We start from the raw sequence: 16,600 nt of genomic DNA, 5'->3' as shown, positions 1-16,600 counted from the left end.
TATTGATGCATTTATCACATTATTCCTAATTCATTACATTTACTTTATTAAAAACAAAATAGCTGTTGAAAAAAAATAAAAAATAAAAATGAGCAAACAACCCTGGGTGGCACTGGAACACCTTCCATCCCAGAACTTGGGAGGCAGAAGCAAGCAGAGCTGTGAGTTCAAGGCCAGCCTTGTCTACAAAGTGAGTTCTAGGACTACACAGTGAAGCTGTCTCAGGGGAAAAGTAAACAAGATAAACTGATAAGTAAGCCAACAAGTTGGATATGGTGGCATACTCGTGGAATCCCAGATCTCAAGGGCAAGTAGAAGGTTCAGGAACTCAAAGCCAGCCTCACCCAAGTGTGGGGCTTAGAGCCAGGCTGGGATACAGGAGGTCTTTTTTACAAGTAAGTAAGGGAAGATCATGTAACGGACTGACCTGGAAGTGTATTTCTGAGCATGATTTATTTTAAAGGGCCCTATGCCCTTCACTGTCAGTTGCCTCTTGGAAATAGGAGTGGATATAAAAACTGAGCAGAGACTAGGAGTAAACTTCAGAACTAGCACAGAGGAGGTTCCAGGAGACAGAAGAGAAGGGTTAGAGAGCAGAGTGAGAAGACAATTGGTGACAGCTGAGCCAGGAGAAGCTAAGCTGAGCCACAGAAGAACCCAGACAAAGGAGTAAAAAGGAAAAAATAAAACAGAAGCTACAGTTCTCTCTCTCTCTCTCTCTCTCTCTCTCTCTCTCTCTCTCTCTCTCTCTCTCTCTCTCTCTCTCTCGCTTTCTCTCTTCAGTGGGAGGCAGAGGCATGTGGATTTCTGAGTTCGAGGCCAGCCTGGTCTACAGAGTGAGTTCCAAGACAGCCAGGACTACACAGAGAAACCCTGTCTCGAAAAAACAAAAATAAAACAAAACAAAACAAAAAAAGTGGCAATATTAAGGAGACAAAGAATTCCAGGCAGTGGTGGTGCACTCCTTTAATCTCAGCACTCAGGAGGCATTGGTAGGTAGATCTCTGAATTTGAGGCTAGCCTGGTCTACAGAGTTCCAGGACAGCCCCCACCCTGACCTTTGACATAAGGTCTTCCTTCTGTCATCAGAGGTACATCACCACTAAATGTGCATCAAGGCACCATCATGCAGAGCCACCACTACACTTGTGTGTGCTTGCACACATGTACAGTGACATGGCTTCATTGACTCTGCCTCATGCAGGAGAGGTCTCAGCTCTTTAAAGACTCCCTGTGAGGCCCCAGCACCTGTGACCTTCTTCCTGTTTCCATAGTTTTGCCTTTTGCACAGTGGTGGAGGGAACCATTCAACACACAGCCTGTTCAGGGTGTTTCTTGCAGCTTGACATATATATTTGAATTTCCTCCACATCATATCTTTGAATTGTCTAATAGCTCATTTATTTTCTCATTTGTTCATTTGTTTATGTGCGTGAGTTTATGTGCGTGAGTACATCCATGCGTGATTCGGAGGCAGCTTTCTGGAGTTGCTTCTCTCTGCCCACCGTCATATGGGTACCAGGCTGTGAGTTTGGCTTTATGCTTTCATGTACATTTTGAGGCAGCAGTGGATTTTCTTTGTCATCAAAGTTGAATGTGGCCCAAATGACTCCAGGATGGGGACATGTGTGTTCTTTTCCTTGCAGAAGAAGAAAAACCCTATTTGGTTTTTATCAAGATTAGGCTAACTTCTTATAGTTACTTTCTGAAAAAAGTGCACTTAGTATTGGAGTCTCTACTACTTGGATTTATGGTGTGAACGCTAGTAAAAACATGTGTAGGCCTGACATTTTCTTGGCATAATATTTTAAACCATTAAATAATAGTTTACTATTAAATAATAGTTTATCCTTTCAGTTTCTTTGGTGGTTATACAGCTAGATGGGTGTTCTATTTCTTCTTGAACATTGATTTTGTAGTTTTTAAGAAATTATCCTCTTTTTTTAAAGATGTATTTATTTTCTATATATATAAGTACAATGTAGCTGTCTTCAGACACACCAGAAGAGGGCATCAGATCCCATTACAGATGGTTGTGAACCACCATGTGGTTTCTGGGATTTGAGCTCAGGACCTCTGGAAGAGCAGTCAGCCAGTGCTCTTAACTGCTGAGCCATCTTGCCAGCCCCGAAATTATCCTTTGGAAATGGATTGTTACTTGCCTGGACCCTGAGGAGGCTAGAAGGCATTTGGAGCCCTTGAGAATGCTGTTCTGAACAGCTGTGAGCCACCACGTGGTTCTTTGGAAATTGCTAGTGCTCTTAACTGCTGAGCCATCTCTCCAGGTCCCCTCTTTCATTTTTAAATGATCCAGTATTCATTGGTTCCAGAGACAATGCCTCTTGGCCCTCTGATGCCTCAATGGTGTGGGCATCTCATGAAGCTAGAGGACAAGAGTGACCAAGAGACTAAGGAGCTTGTTTGTCACCAGTCATGACACTTGTGCTGTTAAATTCAGCATGAGGTTTTTATTGAACTAGTATACTGGGGTCGTCCTGCATTTGTAGCAAAGGCGACCCCCAGGAACAAAAGCACACACTTTTTATACCTTCCCAGTACATAGGTTTACAGCCTGAGTTGGTTATCTCTCATTGGTGGAGCCCATTGTCTTTTGTTTCCATTGACCTCTGTGCCCCAGGTGAGGAGGAGATACTGATTGCACATAGGAGGGGTTGGGGGAGATCCACCCCTTACTGGGGATGTTTCCTGGAACCAGGCATTACTCCTGCAATTAGGGCATCTCCTGGGGACTGATGTTTGCTCGGTAAATCCTTCTGAAGCTCTGTCTTTAGGCTTCATGGACATTCCTTGCTCCTTGGTATTTTTATGAGGTGTCCCTGTTTGCTCAATTCTTACAGTGCGTACACTGGACAACATTGTGTAAACATCACCTGCCTCACTGTGACAGTCAACCACCCCATGACTAAAAGGCCTCTCTCACCAACCTTTCTAGCTAAGCCCAGGCCATCTCCTTCTCTTAACTCCTGATCCCATTGACAGTTCCCTTTGTATCTAATCATGGTATTTCATGATGGTTACATAAATGGAGTAATGCATATAACATTAACCAATACTGTGCTGGCTAGATTTAGGTCAACTTGACACTAAATATAGTCATCTGAGATGAGAAAATACCTGGGGCTGGTTAAGAGGATTGACTGCTCTTCCGAAGGTCCTGAGTTCAATTCCCAGCAACCACATGGTGCCTCATAACCGTCCATAATGAGATCTGACTCTCTCTTCTGGAACGTCTGAAGACAGCTACAGTGTACTTACATATAATAAATAAATAAATCTTTTAAAAAAGAGACAGAGAAAATACCTTTGGAAAGATTGGGCTGTGAGCAACTAGGGCATGATGGCAAATGTGTTTAGTCCCAGAAATCTGGAGTCAGAGGAGGCGGATCTCTGAGTTTGAGACCATCCTCATCTACAGAGCAAGTTACAGGACAGCCAGGGCTACAAAGAGAAACCCAATCTCAAAAGAAAAAGAAAAAAAAAACCAAATAACAAAACAAAATACAAAACAAAACCCCCAACAACAATGAGAAATTCTCCAGAAAAACTGGAGGAAAATATTTGTTAGAAGCTCACAAAGGTAGAGAGGGGCTACAAATCTAACCTCCGAAAAGCAGGTCTATACCTGGACAACATAATGTTGTAACTTTGAGTTCAAAGGCCATCTAGAAGCAAGACTTGTTCCCATCTGGGAGTCTGATCTTTTAAGACCATTATCCTAATAGGCGTCACTCACTCATGTGATAGAGGACAGTGTGCTTTGCTTAGAGCCCACTGATTTAAATATTAATTTGGTATTAATATTAAAGCAGTATTTGACCAGATAACTGGATACCCTAATAGAGTCAAGTTGACAAACTATTAAAACCATCATATACAGAATATGAAGTTTAGTGAGTTTAATTTTTATTTAGATTACTTTATTATTATTTATTGTATGTATATATATAATAGGGGACATGTGTGCCACAGTGCATTTGTGGAGGTCAGGGGACAACTTTGTGAATTTGGCTCTTTTACACAGGTTCTGGTGTTGAAGCTAAAGCAGCTGGGTATGAGAGGCAAGCAAAATCAAGTCAGTAGTCTTGCACAGCAAATGCCCTCAGCCAGTGAGCTGCATTTTAGTCTTTAAAGCAATTACCAAACTATTTTGCATAGTTGCAGCTGGTTCTGGAACACTAAGGTTTTCTGAAAAGTGATGCCATATGCACAGCTGCATATAAATGACAGAATTGCTCTGCTTCCTCACTAGTGTGCCACGTGACCAGGGTGTTTTGTTAGTTTCAGTCCCTGCTTTTGTGTGACTCACTTCTTCCCAAGCATGAGTGTCTGTCTGCGCATCCTCCTTGTGGGGACAGCTATGCCCACTGCATGCCTCAAGAGAGATTCCAAGTCCAGAATTGTTATCTCCCCAGAGAATCACTCCTTATTATTAGGTAGCTGCCATGTATTATGATTGGTAATATCTCTTGCCTAGGAGCTAGAAAGATGGCTCAGTGGTTAAGAGGCGCTGACTGCTCTTCCAGAGGTCCTGAGTTCAATTCCCAACAACCATATGGTGGCTCACAATCATCTGTAATAGGATCTGATGCCCTCTTCTGGTGTGTCTGAAGACAGCTACAGTGTACTCATTATATACATATACACACACACACACATATACATACATATGTATGTATATACATATGTTTATATATATACACATATGTAATAAATAAAATGTTTAAAAAATATATCTCTTACCTAAAAACCTATTTGTTTGTCCAGCATGATGGTGGATGTCTACATTTCCAGCGCTGAGGAGGCCTGGAACTCAGCTTAAGTAGGTTGACCTCATGAACTCGCAGTGATCCCTCTGTTCCTGCCTGTGTGGAATTACAGTGTGTACCACTATGCCCACTCTGAATGTATTTTTTTAGGTTAAATGACTTTCCTCTCCCTCCCATCTTCATTGTCCTTTGGAAAGCATATACTGTATGATTACTTGCCTAGTTATCATAACAGACATACTTTGTGCAGCAAGTGTGACCAGGGAGAACAGTCCTAGAACAAAAGTGAGGCAGAGAAGCAGCCAAACCGCAAAATCTCACTTTGAGAGTAGCAGGGTAAGGATTGCTTCCTCCCTATTCTTAGCTTGCGTGCCCCAGGGCACGGAGCATCATGGCCTCCCACCTTCTTAAGAAAATCAGGAGCCTCTGGCCAAAGAGCAAATTTAAATATCTGGAGTCCCCTTCATACAAATGAAGGATTCCCAGCACCTCAGGCCCAGCCATCAGTGCACTCTCTCCCAGGAAGCCCAGGCATTACTCCTGAGTAAAGAGAGCTACTGTTTTACAGACTGTCATCTAAGACAGCTGGTACCTTCCATCTCACATCTGTGGAGATGGAGCCTTAACTGGCACACCATCCTGCTTATAACAACTTAAACACCTGAAGAACCTGTCACTAGTCTTTCCTATTTGCCACACCTTGCTTGTCACTGTAGACATCATGCATTTCATCTCGCATTTCCCTACAAGATAGCACTGCTGTTACTAGGCAGTGTTTAATAAGATGTCCCTATTTTAACTACTTTTGTGTGCAAGTTTTAATTTTATGCATATCTGTGAATATAAGTACATGTTTGTGTGTATGTTGGTGCACAGGTGTCAGAGACCTACTTTAGGTGTCTCTTACTGATTTAGAATTTACTAGGCAAGGCTGGCTTATCATCAAGCCCCAAGGATGTTCTTCATTTCCCCGGCACAGGATTGCAAGCATGCACCATCACTCTCAACTTTTCTTTCTTCTTCTTTTTTTTTTTTTTTTCAAGACAGGGTTTCTCTGTATAGCCCTGGCTGTCCTGGAATACACTCTGTAGACCAGGCTGGCCTCGAACTCAGAAATCTGCCTGCCTCTGCCTCCCAAGTGCTGGGATTAAAGGTGTGTGCCACCACCGCCCGGCTACTCCCAACTTTTTATGTGGATGGTGGGGATTGAACTCAGGTCCTTGTAATGTGCAACATGCACTTTACCAACTGAGACATCTCCTCATCCTGTGCAGGTTTTCAAAAATGTCCATAGTATTAGATGCCTGGCAAGGGTGTAGCATGATTTATTTTCTGTGCCTGGCCCTTTAAAGTTTCCCCAGTGGCTAGTCAAGTGACTCTTTGGGAATGCTTAGCTGTTAGAACTGCTTGACCTTATGACCTTCAGGACTTCTGGGAATGGGAGAGGGGAAAAAAAACAGCAGAGGCTGAGATTGACTAGGATGGGAGTAGGATTGGAGTAAGGTTCAGGAGACAAGAGAAGGAGGAGGGTCCAGGAGACAGGAGAAGGAGGAGGAAGAGGAGGAGGAGGGTCCAGGAGACAGGAGGAAGGTCCAGGGTCAGAGAGTAGGGTTAGAGAAGACAGCTGAGGAAAAAAGAAAACTGAGTAAAGTTAAGGAAAAGGAAGAGGAGAGGGAGGGGAAAGGAGGAGCACAGAGGGGAGGGAGAGGGGAGAAGAAAGAATTGAGCAGAGTGACAATAGGAGAGGGTGAGCCAGGAGAAGCTAAGCTGAGCTAGAGAAGATACTGTTAGGAGACAGAAGAACCCAGGAAGAACCTACACAAAGAAGCAAAGAAAAGATACAGAAAGGCTACATGGCCCCACCTTGGGTCTGGGGGTGTCTAGGACAGCCTACTAGGAAAGACTGGCAAAAGAATAAAGGTACAGTCCAATCTCCCTATGTTCTTAAAGAAAAGGGCTAGGCTTTGGGACTCAGTTCTCATTCATGTCTGTTATAGTGCCCTGTAGTTACCTTGGCTAAACTATCAAGCAATTCCAAGTCAGAATCCCCAGATCCTCCACCCACAGACACCATATAAAGTTTTTCATAGCTGGGTGTAGTGGCATATAACTTTAATCTCAGCACTTGGGAGGCAGAAGAAGGCAGATCTGAGTTCAAGGCCAGCCTGGTCTATAGGGTGAGTTCCAGGACAGCTATGGCTGTTACACAGAGAAACCCTGTCTAAATACATACATACATACATACATACATACAGACAGACAGACAGACAGACAAACAAAAATATTTCTTCTTGAAACCACTGGGAATCATGTGCTCTACAACTCTGTCTTTATCAATTAATCTTTCCTGAATTTTTATCTTCTTCCTGATAGATCCCATTACTGATTGCCTTTTGGTGGTAAGTCTCCAGTTTTGCTTGAGAATGTTTGAGCGATAGTAAGCCACTCTTGGGACATGCTTTGAAGTGAATACTTACATTGTTTTGACCTTTGATATTTTTTCTTTTCTTTCCTTTTTTAATGAGACAGGGTTTCTCTGTGTAGCCCTGACTGTCCTGGAACTCACTCTATAGATCAGACTGGCCTCGAACTCAGAAATCTGCCTGCCTCTGCCTTCCAGGCACTGGGATTAAAGGCATGCACCACCACTGCCTGGCTTTACCTTTGACTCCCCCCCCCACAACCCCGAGACAGGGTTTCTCTGTATAGCCCTGGCTATCCTGGAACTCACTCTGTAGACCAGGCTGACCTTGAACTCAGAAATCTGCCTGTCTCTGCCACCCAAGTGCTGGGATTAAAGGCATGCGCCACCACCACCCGGCTACCTTTGACTTTTTTAACCTTTGATTTTTTAAAAAGTTAATTTTACATTGATATCTAAAAATAATGGGTTTGTTTGTTTTGTTTTGAGACAGGATCTCGCTATGTTTGTCCTAAAACTTACAGAGGTCTATTTGCCTCTACCTCCCAAGTGTAGGCACCCTATTGGGCCATTTAGTTAGTTTACATGTTAGTATTAGTTCTGCATGCATGTCTGCTGGCATGCAGGTACTAGGAACTGAACCCATGTGCTCTCAATAAGCAAGACATCTCTCCAGCCCAAACAATGCATTTCTAAACATGTGTGCCATTATAATACTGTTTGTTCTCAACAACCCCCTGCCCTGGCACATACACACACATTGCCCTCCTAGCGGCACCTGTTCCTTCTGGCTAGTTCTTCCTTCCTTTAGATAAGTCTCTTCTGTTTTCTTGCCACTCTGATGGGCTTCTGATGGGTGATTTCTTTTTGGTCATTGCATTCCTTTTGTGACCTTGTAAAAGCAATTACTGGAATTTGCTGGTGTTCTTGACGGTCAGAACTGATGGTGAGTGGGCAAGTCGAACCTTCTGACATCGGAGCATGATGTCATCTGTAAGATGTCACACAATCTCATGTTCAAGAACAAGGGGGAGAAGAAATCCCATCAGATGAGACCAGGCATGTTCAGGGAGATATGGCCATGGACAAAACATCAAAAACTTAGGCTTAAAGTAAGCTCACAATTTTGTAATGGATGGCATTCAGAATTATCCTTGCCCGCACACAGCCATATGATACTCACAGGGCTGCAGGCTGATCGCTCTGAGCACTTCTACTTCTGCTGTCTCCAGATAGCCATCCTCACCCATCAGCCTGGACCTCCTCTATCTCTCTCCTTGCTTAGGGTTGTTTTCTGGATAGCTTCCTAAGCTGTCTGGAAATGCAGTTCTTTTCTAGCTGGAATGAAGGGTTGTCTGATGTTTAGTTCATTTGGAGAGACTTTTACTTGTAGTGTTTTTCATTTCTAGAAGTTCTACTTGATTCATATTGACATCCTTTTACTCTATTGAAAGGTAAAACTTGGTGCAAAATAAAGAGTACAGACTAGTCCATTCCTTGTTCACATGTTCAAGAATCCCTTCATCTCTTTAGATATATAAAGTGTCATTTCTGTTTACTGTGCTTACTCTACTACCCCAGTGTTTCTCCCTCAGGTCTTGTCTTTTCTTGGCTTCTGTGACCTGTGATTTTTTTTTTTTTTTTTTTTTTTTTTTTTTTTTTTTTTTTTTTTTTTTTTTTGGTTTTTAAGCCTAGAGAAGCTTATCTCCTTAGAACTTACTGCATACAAAATGCTTGAAACCTGTTTGTTGTATCTGTGTTCCTCTCAACCAAGGCATTTTCCCCTGAGAACAGTGAAAGACATCTCTTGACAGTTTGTGTTGTCACAACTGGGAGTTTACATGCACCCAAGGGTCAAGTATGCAGTTCGCCTCAGAAAAGACAGGTCAGGCTGCAGGAGAGGCTTTCCTACTCTATACCATAAGGGCTGGAGCTCCATGAGGATCTGCACTGGCCTCTGGTAGTGCCCCTCAGGACCACTTAAAATACTGCCTTGATAGTGGTGGCACACACCTTTAATCCCTACTCTTGGGAGGCAGAGGCAGGCAGATCTCTGAGACAAGCCTGGTCTACAGAGTGAGTTCCAGGACAGCTAGGATTACACAGAGAAACCCTGTGACCAGAAATACAAAAATAAAACAAATTCTCCCTTGAGGTCCCTAGGGCCTCCCAGGCAGTCTGGCTCCAGGCCACAGACTTCCAAGAAACTACAGTACTACAGAAAGCACGAGCACATGTTTTTCACTCTCCTTGGAATATCAAGGCTGTGAGGCTATGTTTGCTGAATCCCCATCTGTGTCATCTTGTTTCAATGTACCTCCTGTCACAGGAGAGGTCTCCTAAGGAATGTCACCCTGGAGCAGAGGTTGTGTTGTTCCATCTCTTACCTCTGACCCTGTGATGATGTCAGCAGGGAAGGCAGCTCTTTAAGATGTGACAGACACTTCAGAGGACAAGCTGCCCACCCAACTTGACACCGGTGTCATTTTTCTGTATGTGAGGGCTTGAGACAGGGTTTCTCAGTGCAGCCCTGGCTGTCCTGGAACTCACTCTGTAGACCAGGCTGGCCTGGAACTCAAAAGACTCTCCTGCCTGCCACCCCACCACCCCCTTCGTCTTTCCACTGTGTCATGTGACATGAGCAAGTTTTAAAAGGATCTAATGTGCAGAGAAAGGATTCAATTTTGTGGATGAAGTAGCTAGCTTGGGCAAAGCCAAGAAGAACGTGAAGCTGTGAGTCTGAGGTGGCCTGGCCATCTGATGAGCTTGGCAAGACCTTGCTGAGACCTGTCTTTAAGGGGTGGGCAGAGTCGGGCCCCAGTTCTTGATATGTCACAGGCTGAGTCTGGAGACTAGTCAAGTGTCCTCAGGACCTGAGGGACAGGAGTGCCAAACCATGGAATGGAAGGGTACAGAGGTAAAACAAGGAACATGAAGGAGGCCATCTTGGGAAAGGTGTGTGGGGGCCGGGGGGAGGCTGACCCAGACCCAACCTGTTGCCATGGATGGCACCGGTCTAAGGCAAGTTCACCTGGATAAACTGAGCTTGTAGAACACAACTACCTTTTAGCTTTCTTTCATGCCCAGAAATCACTCCAGTTCCTGAAGAAGGTGGTTTGGGTGCTGGACTAACTTGTACCTGATCAGGTTGCTTTGCCGGCCAAACCCAATGGGTTCATATTTCACGCTGGAGTCTCCAGGCCACAGAACTCACCTGTGATGACTCAGTGCTCCACCAGACCAGGCTAAATAGGTTCTCCTCATCCAACCTGTGCCCACCCAAGCTGTCAATGAGAGGCATAAGCAGGGAAATAGTCATATCCACAGAGGCTTGGCTTCTCCCCAAGCGCCCAGATCACTTTCCTATGGTTGAGTCAATGATGACAATGCCGAGCCAATAGGGCATTAAAAGATGCAGATGTGCTGGGTGTGGTGGCACATGCCTTTAATCCCAGTACCAGAGAAGCAGATCTCTGAGAGTTTGAGACCAGCCTGCTCTACAGAGATAGTTCCAGGACAGCCAGGGCTACACAGAGAAACTGTCTTTAAATCGTGTATTCTGCCCATGGTGCACTTCATGACTTGGCTGGAAGGCCCAAACTTATCCATTTAGGGGGATAGGACCTCCCTAGGGGGGCGGCCACAACCTGAGCTACCTTGATGCTGTCTTTCTCCAGACAGTTTTGATAAGGTGGGTAAACCAAGCTATTGGCTTATTTCTAGGGACCTGGTCCAGCTGCAGCCAGATTTTCCTTCTCAGCCTTTGTTATACACAACCCCTGACTTTGTGGCTCTTCCAACAGGCATAGAGCCCACTATTAGATGGCCCCATCCTACTCCCAATTCCATGTCTCCCTTTTGGCTCCTATCTGAGCCACAACCACCTTTCTATAGTGCCCCTGGTGGAGAGAAGGAATCCCTAACCTCCTGGTCTCCAGGCTTCCTAGCCCACCACCCTCAGCACAAAAATCTACTTGCTCATTCACTCAGTAATAATACCACGGTGAGACATAGGGGCAGAGGAACCTAGCTCAACCAGTGGCCCCTGCTGGGCATTATGAGAAATACAGCCCCGTGTGACCAATACTTTTTACTAAACACCAGTGATCCCAAGGAACCTGCAAGAGTGGTCAGGACAGATGTAAACATGCCCCCTTCTCTGTAAGGGCTGCCTGAAATTAGCTAAACATGATGATGATCCTCCACTACCCACTGACAATGGGAAGTAGCAGCCTCAGGCAGAGCACATCTCTAGTAGCACCCAAGTCTGGAGACAGATGCCTCCTCAAGGGCTCTGAGGTCTAAGCCAATTGGTGGTCTTCAGTCAGAATACAGGCTCCCAGCAGTGCCATGGAGCTGAAGCTACGTCTGTGTGCACTGGTCCTAGAGCGGTACAACCAACTAGATGAAAGTGGAGTCCAGAGGCCCCGAATCCTGCTGGCTGAACGCTCGGACCTCAAACAGCTGCTTGATGAGTGCAGACTTCTCCTGCTCCAGTTGCGTGATGCGCTCACTCTTATCAGTCACCTCCTGGGCAGGTGAGCAGGTGGGCAGACGGTCAGTGCTTGCTGGGCTTCCAGCCCCAGCCCCATCTTCCCACACCTCACCTGAGTGAGAAGCCGATTCTGTTCTTTCAGCATGAGGATGGTCTGTTGCTGCCAGACTGGAGTTGAGGGTGAGGTGGGGCCCAGGGGCCCCAAAGAAGACGAAGGCAGAGCCTGTGGGAGCACACAGTGAGGCAGGCCTCTCCTGGCATAGTATCCAGAACAAGGACAAGGGGTACCAGGCAGCCTCCAGAGCACTCACTCTGCCAGAACAGGCTGCAGTCAACAGGTCCCCCAGGCACCGGGCCACCTCCTGTACTTTGGGCAGCAACCTCCCCAGAGGGCGGGGGCTTCCTTCAGCCCCAAAGTCCTGGAAGAGAAGCCGGGCCATGAGGACGTCCCTGCACCTGGCACTCCTGTTCCTCTCAAGTTTAGCTCAGAGCCTCAAGGGAGCCCACCCAGGGTAACTTGGGTCCTGTTGTCAGGGGTGGCCCAGCACTCACAGCAGCAGCTCTGCTCTGGCTCAGGCGGCGTTGACGTTCCTGCACACGCTGCAGCTGCTGCTGGTACCATTCTCGGCCCCGAGCCATCATCTCCAGGCCCTGCAGCAGCACCTCCTGTTCCTGGTCTAACTCCTTCATCTGCTTCAACTATAACACACACGTGAGCATAGGAATGTACTCAAGCCAGCAAGCAGACTGAGCACTAAGCACACCTGCACACACCTGTGTGCTCCAGGAGCTGCAAGTGTGGAAGTTGAGACCTGTGCACAGGCAGACCAGCATATAGACACAATTACATCAGCACCTGTGCAGTCTGCCCAGGCACACACGGAAAGCACCAGCTTATCCAGGGAAGGTTCGAACGCATGCCTTGGAGAATATAGCGTAGTTCCTCCTCTTTGGATGATGGTGGTACTGGAGACTGGCCTCTCAGCCCCTCTACTGAGGCTTCCCCAGGGCAACAGAGTGACTGAACAGACTCAGCACTCCAGCTTACAGCAATCATGCTTTTTGTGCACTAAGATGACTGCAGAGGTAAGCCTTACACGGTAGGCAGAGCAGGGTCCCACACTCTGTCTCCAGGCATCTCTAAGGAGTCTCTTCTCCCTCTGCCTGACTTTGTCTTCCCTTAAGCCCAGGAAGGGAGAAAGAGATTCATAGCTGACCAGTTCTCCTACAGGGATTCCCCAGGTAACCAGGCTCATGGTTTCTCTCTGGTTTCCAACCTTCTGGACAACATAAAGTCCCTCAGAGTCCTGGCCCCTCTCACCAGGCTGCAGTCCACACCGTTGGTGATGGTATGCCTTCGACGCTCGCCTCGGGCCCGTGGAGTCTGCCGGGCTTCACCTGTGCCCATGTCCAGGGTCTTGCAGGCTGCTGCACCTGTAACAGATAGTCAGGGTCATAGCTTAACTCTGGGCAAGCCTAATGACCTCATAAATCTCATCCTGGGTCCACAACCCTTCCAGAACCCTCCAGCTAACTGTGACAGTACAAATCCCAGGGACCAGCCCTGTACTGGGAACCTCTGTCAGTACTGATTCCTGAGTGTGCTTTTGCTTTATCTGTTGACTTTGTGCCTAGCTAGGACTTGGTCTCCCCTTTTGTCTGCCCTGCTTCCCTCGCCTGCCCTGAGAGATTGGGCAGGGAGCAGGGGCAGGGAGTCACCCAGTGCCTGACAAAACATATCAGATACCTATATCAAGAGTATCAAAGGGTGAAGGATAAGAGACGAAATGGATAGGCCCTGATGTGGTGACCCACACCTTTTGATCCCAGCACTCAGGAGGTAGAAATAGGCCTGAGTTTAAGGCCAGTCTGGTTTATATAATGATTTACAGGACAGCCAGAAATATGTAGAAAGACCCTGTCTCAAAACAAAACAAAACAAAACAACAACAACAAAAACCAAACCAAACAAACAAACAAACCAACAAAGACAGATGGATAGGCAGAACCTCTGGTTCTCTCCACACCCTTCTCAGCTGCACAGGGCACCTGAAGTAGGAAAACTAATTCTTCATTGGTGATGGAGACTTCCCAAAAGCAATCACTGTATAAAGGGAGCTGTGCTTATATGTGCAGAGGCAGTGTGCATATTTGCCAAAGACTCCTGTGAACATCGTCTAAAGGGCCTTTCCCCCTACCAGAAGTGGGGCACAGGTAATGGGGAGACTTCCCTCAGCCTCTCCAACCCTATTCCTGGCATCAGGATCACCCCTGAGGCCAAGCCATCCAAGTTAGTGACAGAGATACAATAATTGGCTCAGATGTGCATGACAGAGACTCTAGTTCCAAGCAGGTCCCAAAGTTCATGTCCCAACCTGCTGTGCTGAGTGGCCTGCAGGTTCAGGGTGAGGCAATGAGAGCTTCAATGAAGGATGCTGCCTCCAGAGGGTGGGGCCAGAGCAGGTACTGGCACTGAGTTCTAGGAAGGACCTGGGATGTTTGCACCTGACTTGCACAGAAAAGAAGCATACACCATAGGATCGGGCATTTGAGGCCATATATGTTCATAGGGAGCTAAAGTGGTTCGTCAAGTATACCAATATCCTTATCTGGACCTTGACTGGTCTATAAAGAAGTTAGAACTGGAGCCTGGCTTTAGACTTTCAGAGCAGTGGCTAAATACTGCCCACTCATGGGCCCTGAGCACATGGCTTTCAGAGGAGTAACTGAGTCAGAGCCACACAAGGTGAAACAGCTCTGTATCACAGACAAACCTGAGCCTGTCCATTATACAGAGTCCTACCCCAGGGCTGACTTCAGACTCACAGCCACCAAGATGAGCAGCTATGCCTCGAAGCCTCCCCTCCACAGGAACAGGGAGTCAAGGCTTGAACTGCAAGTAGAACCCAGTCTCTCTCTGTCTCTGTCTCTGTCTCTGTCTCTGTGTGTGTGTGTGTGTGTGTGTGTGTGTCTGAGTTCACAAAGGGAGTTATGGGCTGCTGTCTTGCCAAACCCGTTTTGAGGTGGTAGGATATGGCTGAGGTAGGAGAGGTCTGTTGAGGCTGGCAGAGCAATGGCCCATACCAAAATGGACTGGCAGCTGCCATGAGTGGGCAGCCCTGACAGGGCAGTGCACAGGATGAATGGGGAGCAGGGTTGAAAGAGGGGCTTGGGTTCCTGAGAACCTGCCTCCATGCTTAGGCATAATGCAGGTCCTGTTCTCGAGGCAGACAGGGGGCTATTCAACAGTCTCCTATCCCTGCCAACTAGACCGGAAGGAGGGAGAGGAGCCTGCTGGATTCCCCAGAGACTGTGGTCTGTGTCTGGTGGTATATCTGCAGCAGCACAGCACAGCACAGCAGGTGTTGTGGGACACACACATACACACCCTCCTCAACATCATACATACACCCAACCTTCTTCAGCACTTGTGCTAGGTGCTCCTGTGCTGCCTCCTCTGCCTGGGTGGAGAAGCAGGCCTGGTTGTCTCTGCAGGTTGTCACACTGAGAAGAGCCTTCAGGACTGGTTAGAGCATGAGAGCATGAGCACTTTTAAGAAGAAACGTGCACAAGCAGCCACACAGAAATGAGGATGAGGACCCAGATGTCTCCAGGTCTAGGGCAGGTACAGTAGGCAGCATGCCTTTTCTCATGGCCAGAGGTGCTCCAATGTCTAGCTTAGGTTTGAGACGGAGTGGGCTTCTCCTGAGTGATCAGAGTCACTTACCTGCCCTTGGCCCTGGTATCAGGCCTCTGCTCGTGGCCCCTTTCCACCCGGTGGCCCCAATCTTGCTTAAGAGGCTGTTCACAGTCGTCCTCATCTCCATCCCTCTGACAAGACCCTGCCGGTCTCCAGTTTCTAGCACAAGTCCCTGGAATTACGAGTTGAGACTAGGGGCCACCCAAACTCACCCGAATCTGCGCTGGGGATTCGCTCCAGCGCCTTGTTCAGGGGCCGCTCGGACTCTGTGGGGCAGGGCGCCGCCTCCACCGGGACACATAATAGCTCAGGGTTCCGGGAGGTGCCACTGGGGCCAGCGGGAGCAGGGCGCGCACTCGGAGGCAGAGGCTTCCTCTCCAGGACAGTCCGCGGCTCATCGGCCGGTGCGAACATCAGGCGCTGCTGCAGGGACGACTGGTCCCCAGGCCGGGCCGCGACGCGTGCCTGATCCCGCGGGCCGCCATCGGCATTCAGCAGCGAGGTGCGCAAGCCCGCCACGAAACGCTCGAAGGTCAGGTAGCCATTGGCCGGGGCCACCTGGCGCAGGCCCTCGAGCACGCCACAGGGCAGCTCGCGTGCGTCTGCACCTTGCCAGCGGGACTCGATCTCCCGCAGGTGCACGTAGCCGCGCTGCCGGTCGTCCAGGATGTCGAAGAGGGTGCGCAGGCTCTGGAGAAAGGCTCGCGGTAGCCCCTCCGTGCTAGGAGCGGGCGCAGCGTGCGACAGGCGGCCACGCTCGGCCATCGCTGCCACGGCCATGGGCGCCCAGCTTCCACCCGTGTCGGTCCCCGCAAGACCAGAAGGCAGAACCTGCAAGGCGACACGCGCTTCCCGTGGCGACAATAGCTGCTGTTTTTGAATGAGAGCTGCTCGCCGCCGCGTCAGTTTTCATTAATATTCACGGCGGCTATTGGTCGAAACTGGCCCATCTGCTCCGGGATTGGCTCGGTAGCCACCAGTCCCAGTTTGATTTCTCCTGAAGTAGGGGCGGGCGCCCACACCACCCTCCCTGGAAGTGGGTCCCGGGAGACCGGACGAGAAACGGGTAGAAACAGCCAGAGTTCTTACCGCTGCTGCTGCCCACGATCCCCCCCCCCCCTGCCTCCACCTCCACCATTCCTCCGGCCTCCGTAGAGCCTTTTCTCTGGTTCATAGGCGCTCCGCCTTCCCAGCCA

The 16,600-nt window shown here is 48.1% G+C and overlaps 1 protein-coding gene across 4 annotated transcripts; it reads right to left on the bottom strand.

Annotated features, from left to right (window-relative positions):
• Positions 1-10,609: 10,609 nt before the first annotated feature.
• Sapcd2 (suppressor APC domain containing 2) lies at positions 10,610-16,600 on the bottom strand. Of its 4 annotated transcripts, none has more exons than XM_031369339.1 (7): positions 15,617-16,268; positions 15,114-15,227; positions 13,026-13,138; positions 12,257-12,403; positions 12,016-12,123; positions 11,817-11,927; positions 10,610-11,739 (listed from the first exon to the last, which is right to left on the bottom strand). In XM_031369339.1, exons 1-7 carry the CDS (start codon positions 16,182-16,184, stop codon positions 11,611-11,613), a joined length of 1,290 nt encoding a protein of 429 aa, XP_031225199.1. In that variant the 5' UTR covers positions 16,185-16,268; the 3' UTR covers positions 10,610-11,610. The 4 variants fall into 4 exon arrangements, with proteins under 4 accessions (XP_031225199.1, XP_031225201.1, XP_031225200.1 ...); XM_031369341.1 differs by having other exon boundaries at positions 15,121-15,219; XM_031369340.1 differs by lacking the exon at positions 15,114-15,227 and having other exon boundaries at positions 15,617-16,600.

This window comes from Mastomys coucha, unplaced genomic scaffold, assembly GCF_008632895.1.
Source record: "Mastomys coucha isolate ucsf_1 unplaced genomic scaffold, UCSF_Mcou_1 pScaffold15, whole genome shotgun sequence".
Lineage (NCBI taxonomy): Eukaryota > Metazoa > Chordata > Mammalia > Rodentia > Muridae > Mastomys > Mastomys coucha.
Note: the sequence above shows the minus strand (reverse complement) of the source record. Positions and strands in the feature narration are given on the sequence as shown.

Excerpts from the sequence above, each read along its gene's own strand:
- Sapcd2 (XM_031369338.1), bottom strand. The coding sequence starts at position 16,184 with ATGGCCGTGGCAGCGATGGCCGAGCGTGGCCGCCTGTCGCACGCTGCG. Across the intron at positions 13,139-15,616 it reads AATCCCCAGCGCAGATTCGG|GTGCAGCAGCCTGCAAGACC; the intron begins GTGAGTTTGGGT and ends TATCTGTTACAG. Across the intron at positions 12,124-12,256 it reads GCCAGAGCAGAGCTGCTGCT|GACTTTGGGGCTGAAGGAAG; the intron begins GTGAGTGCTGGG and ends CTTCTCTTCCAG.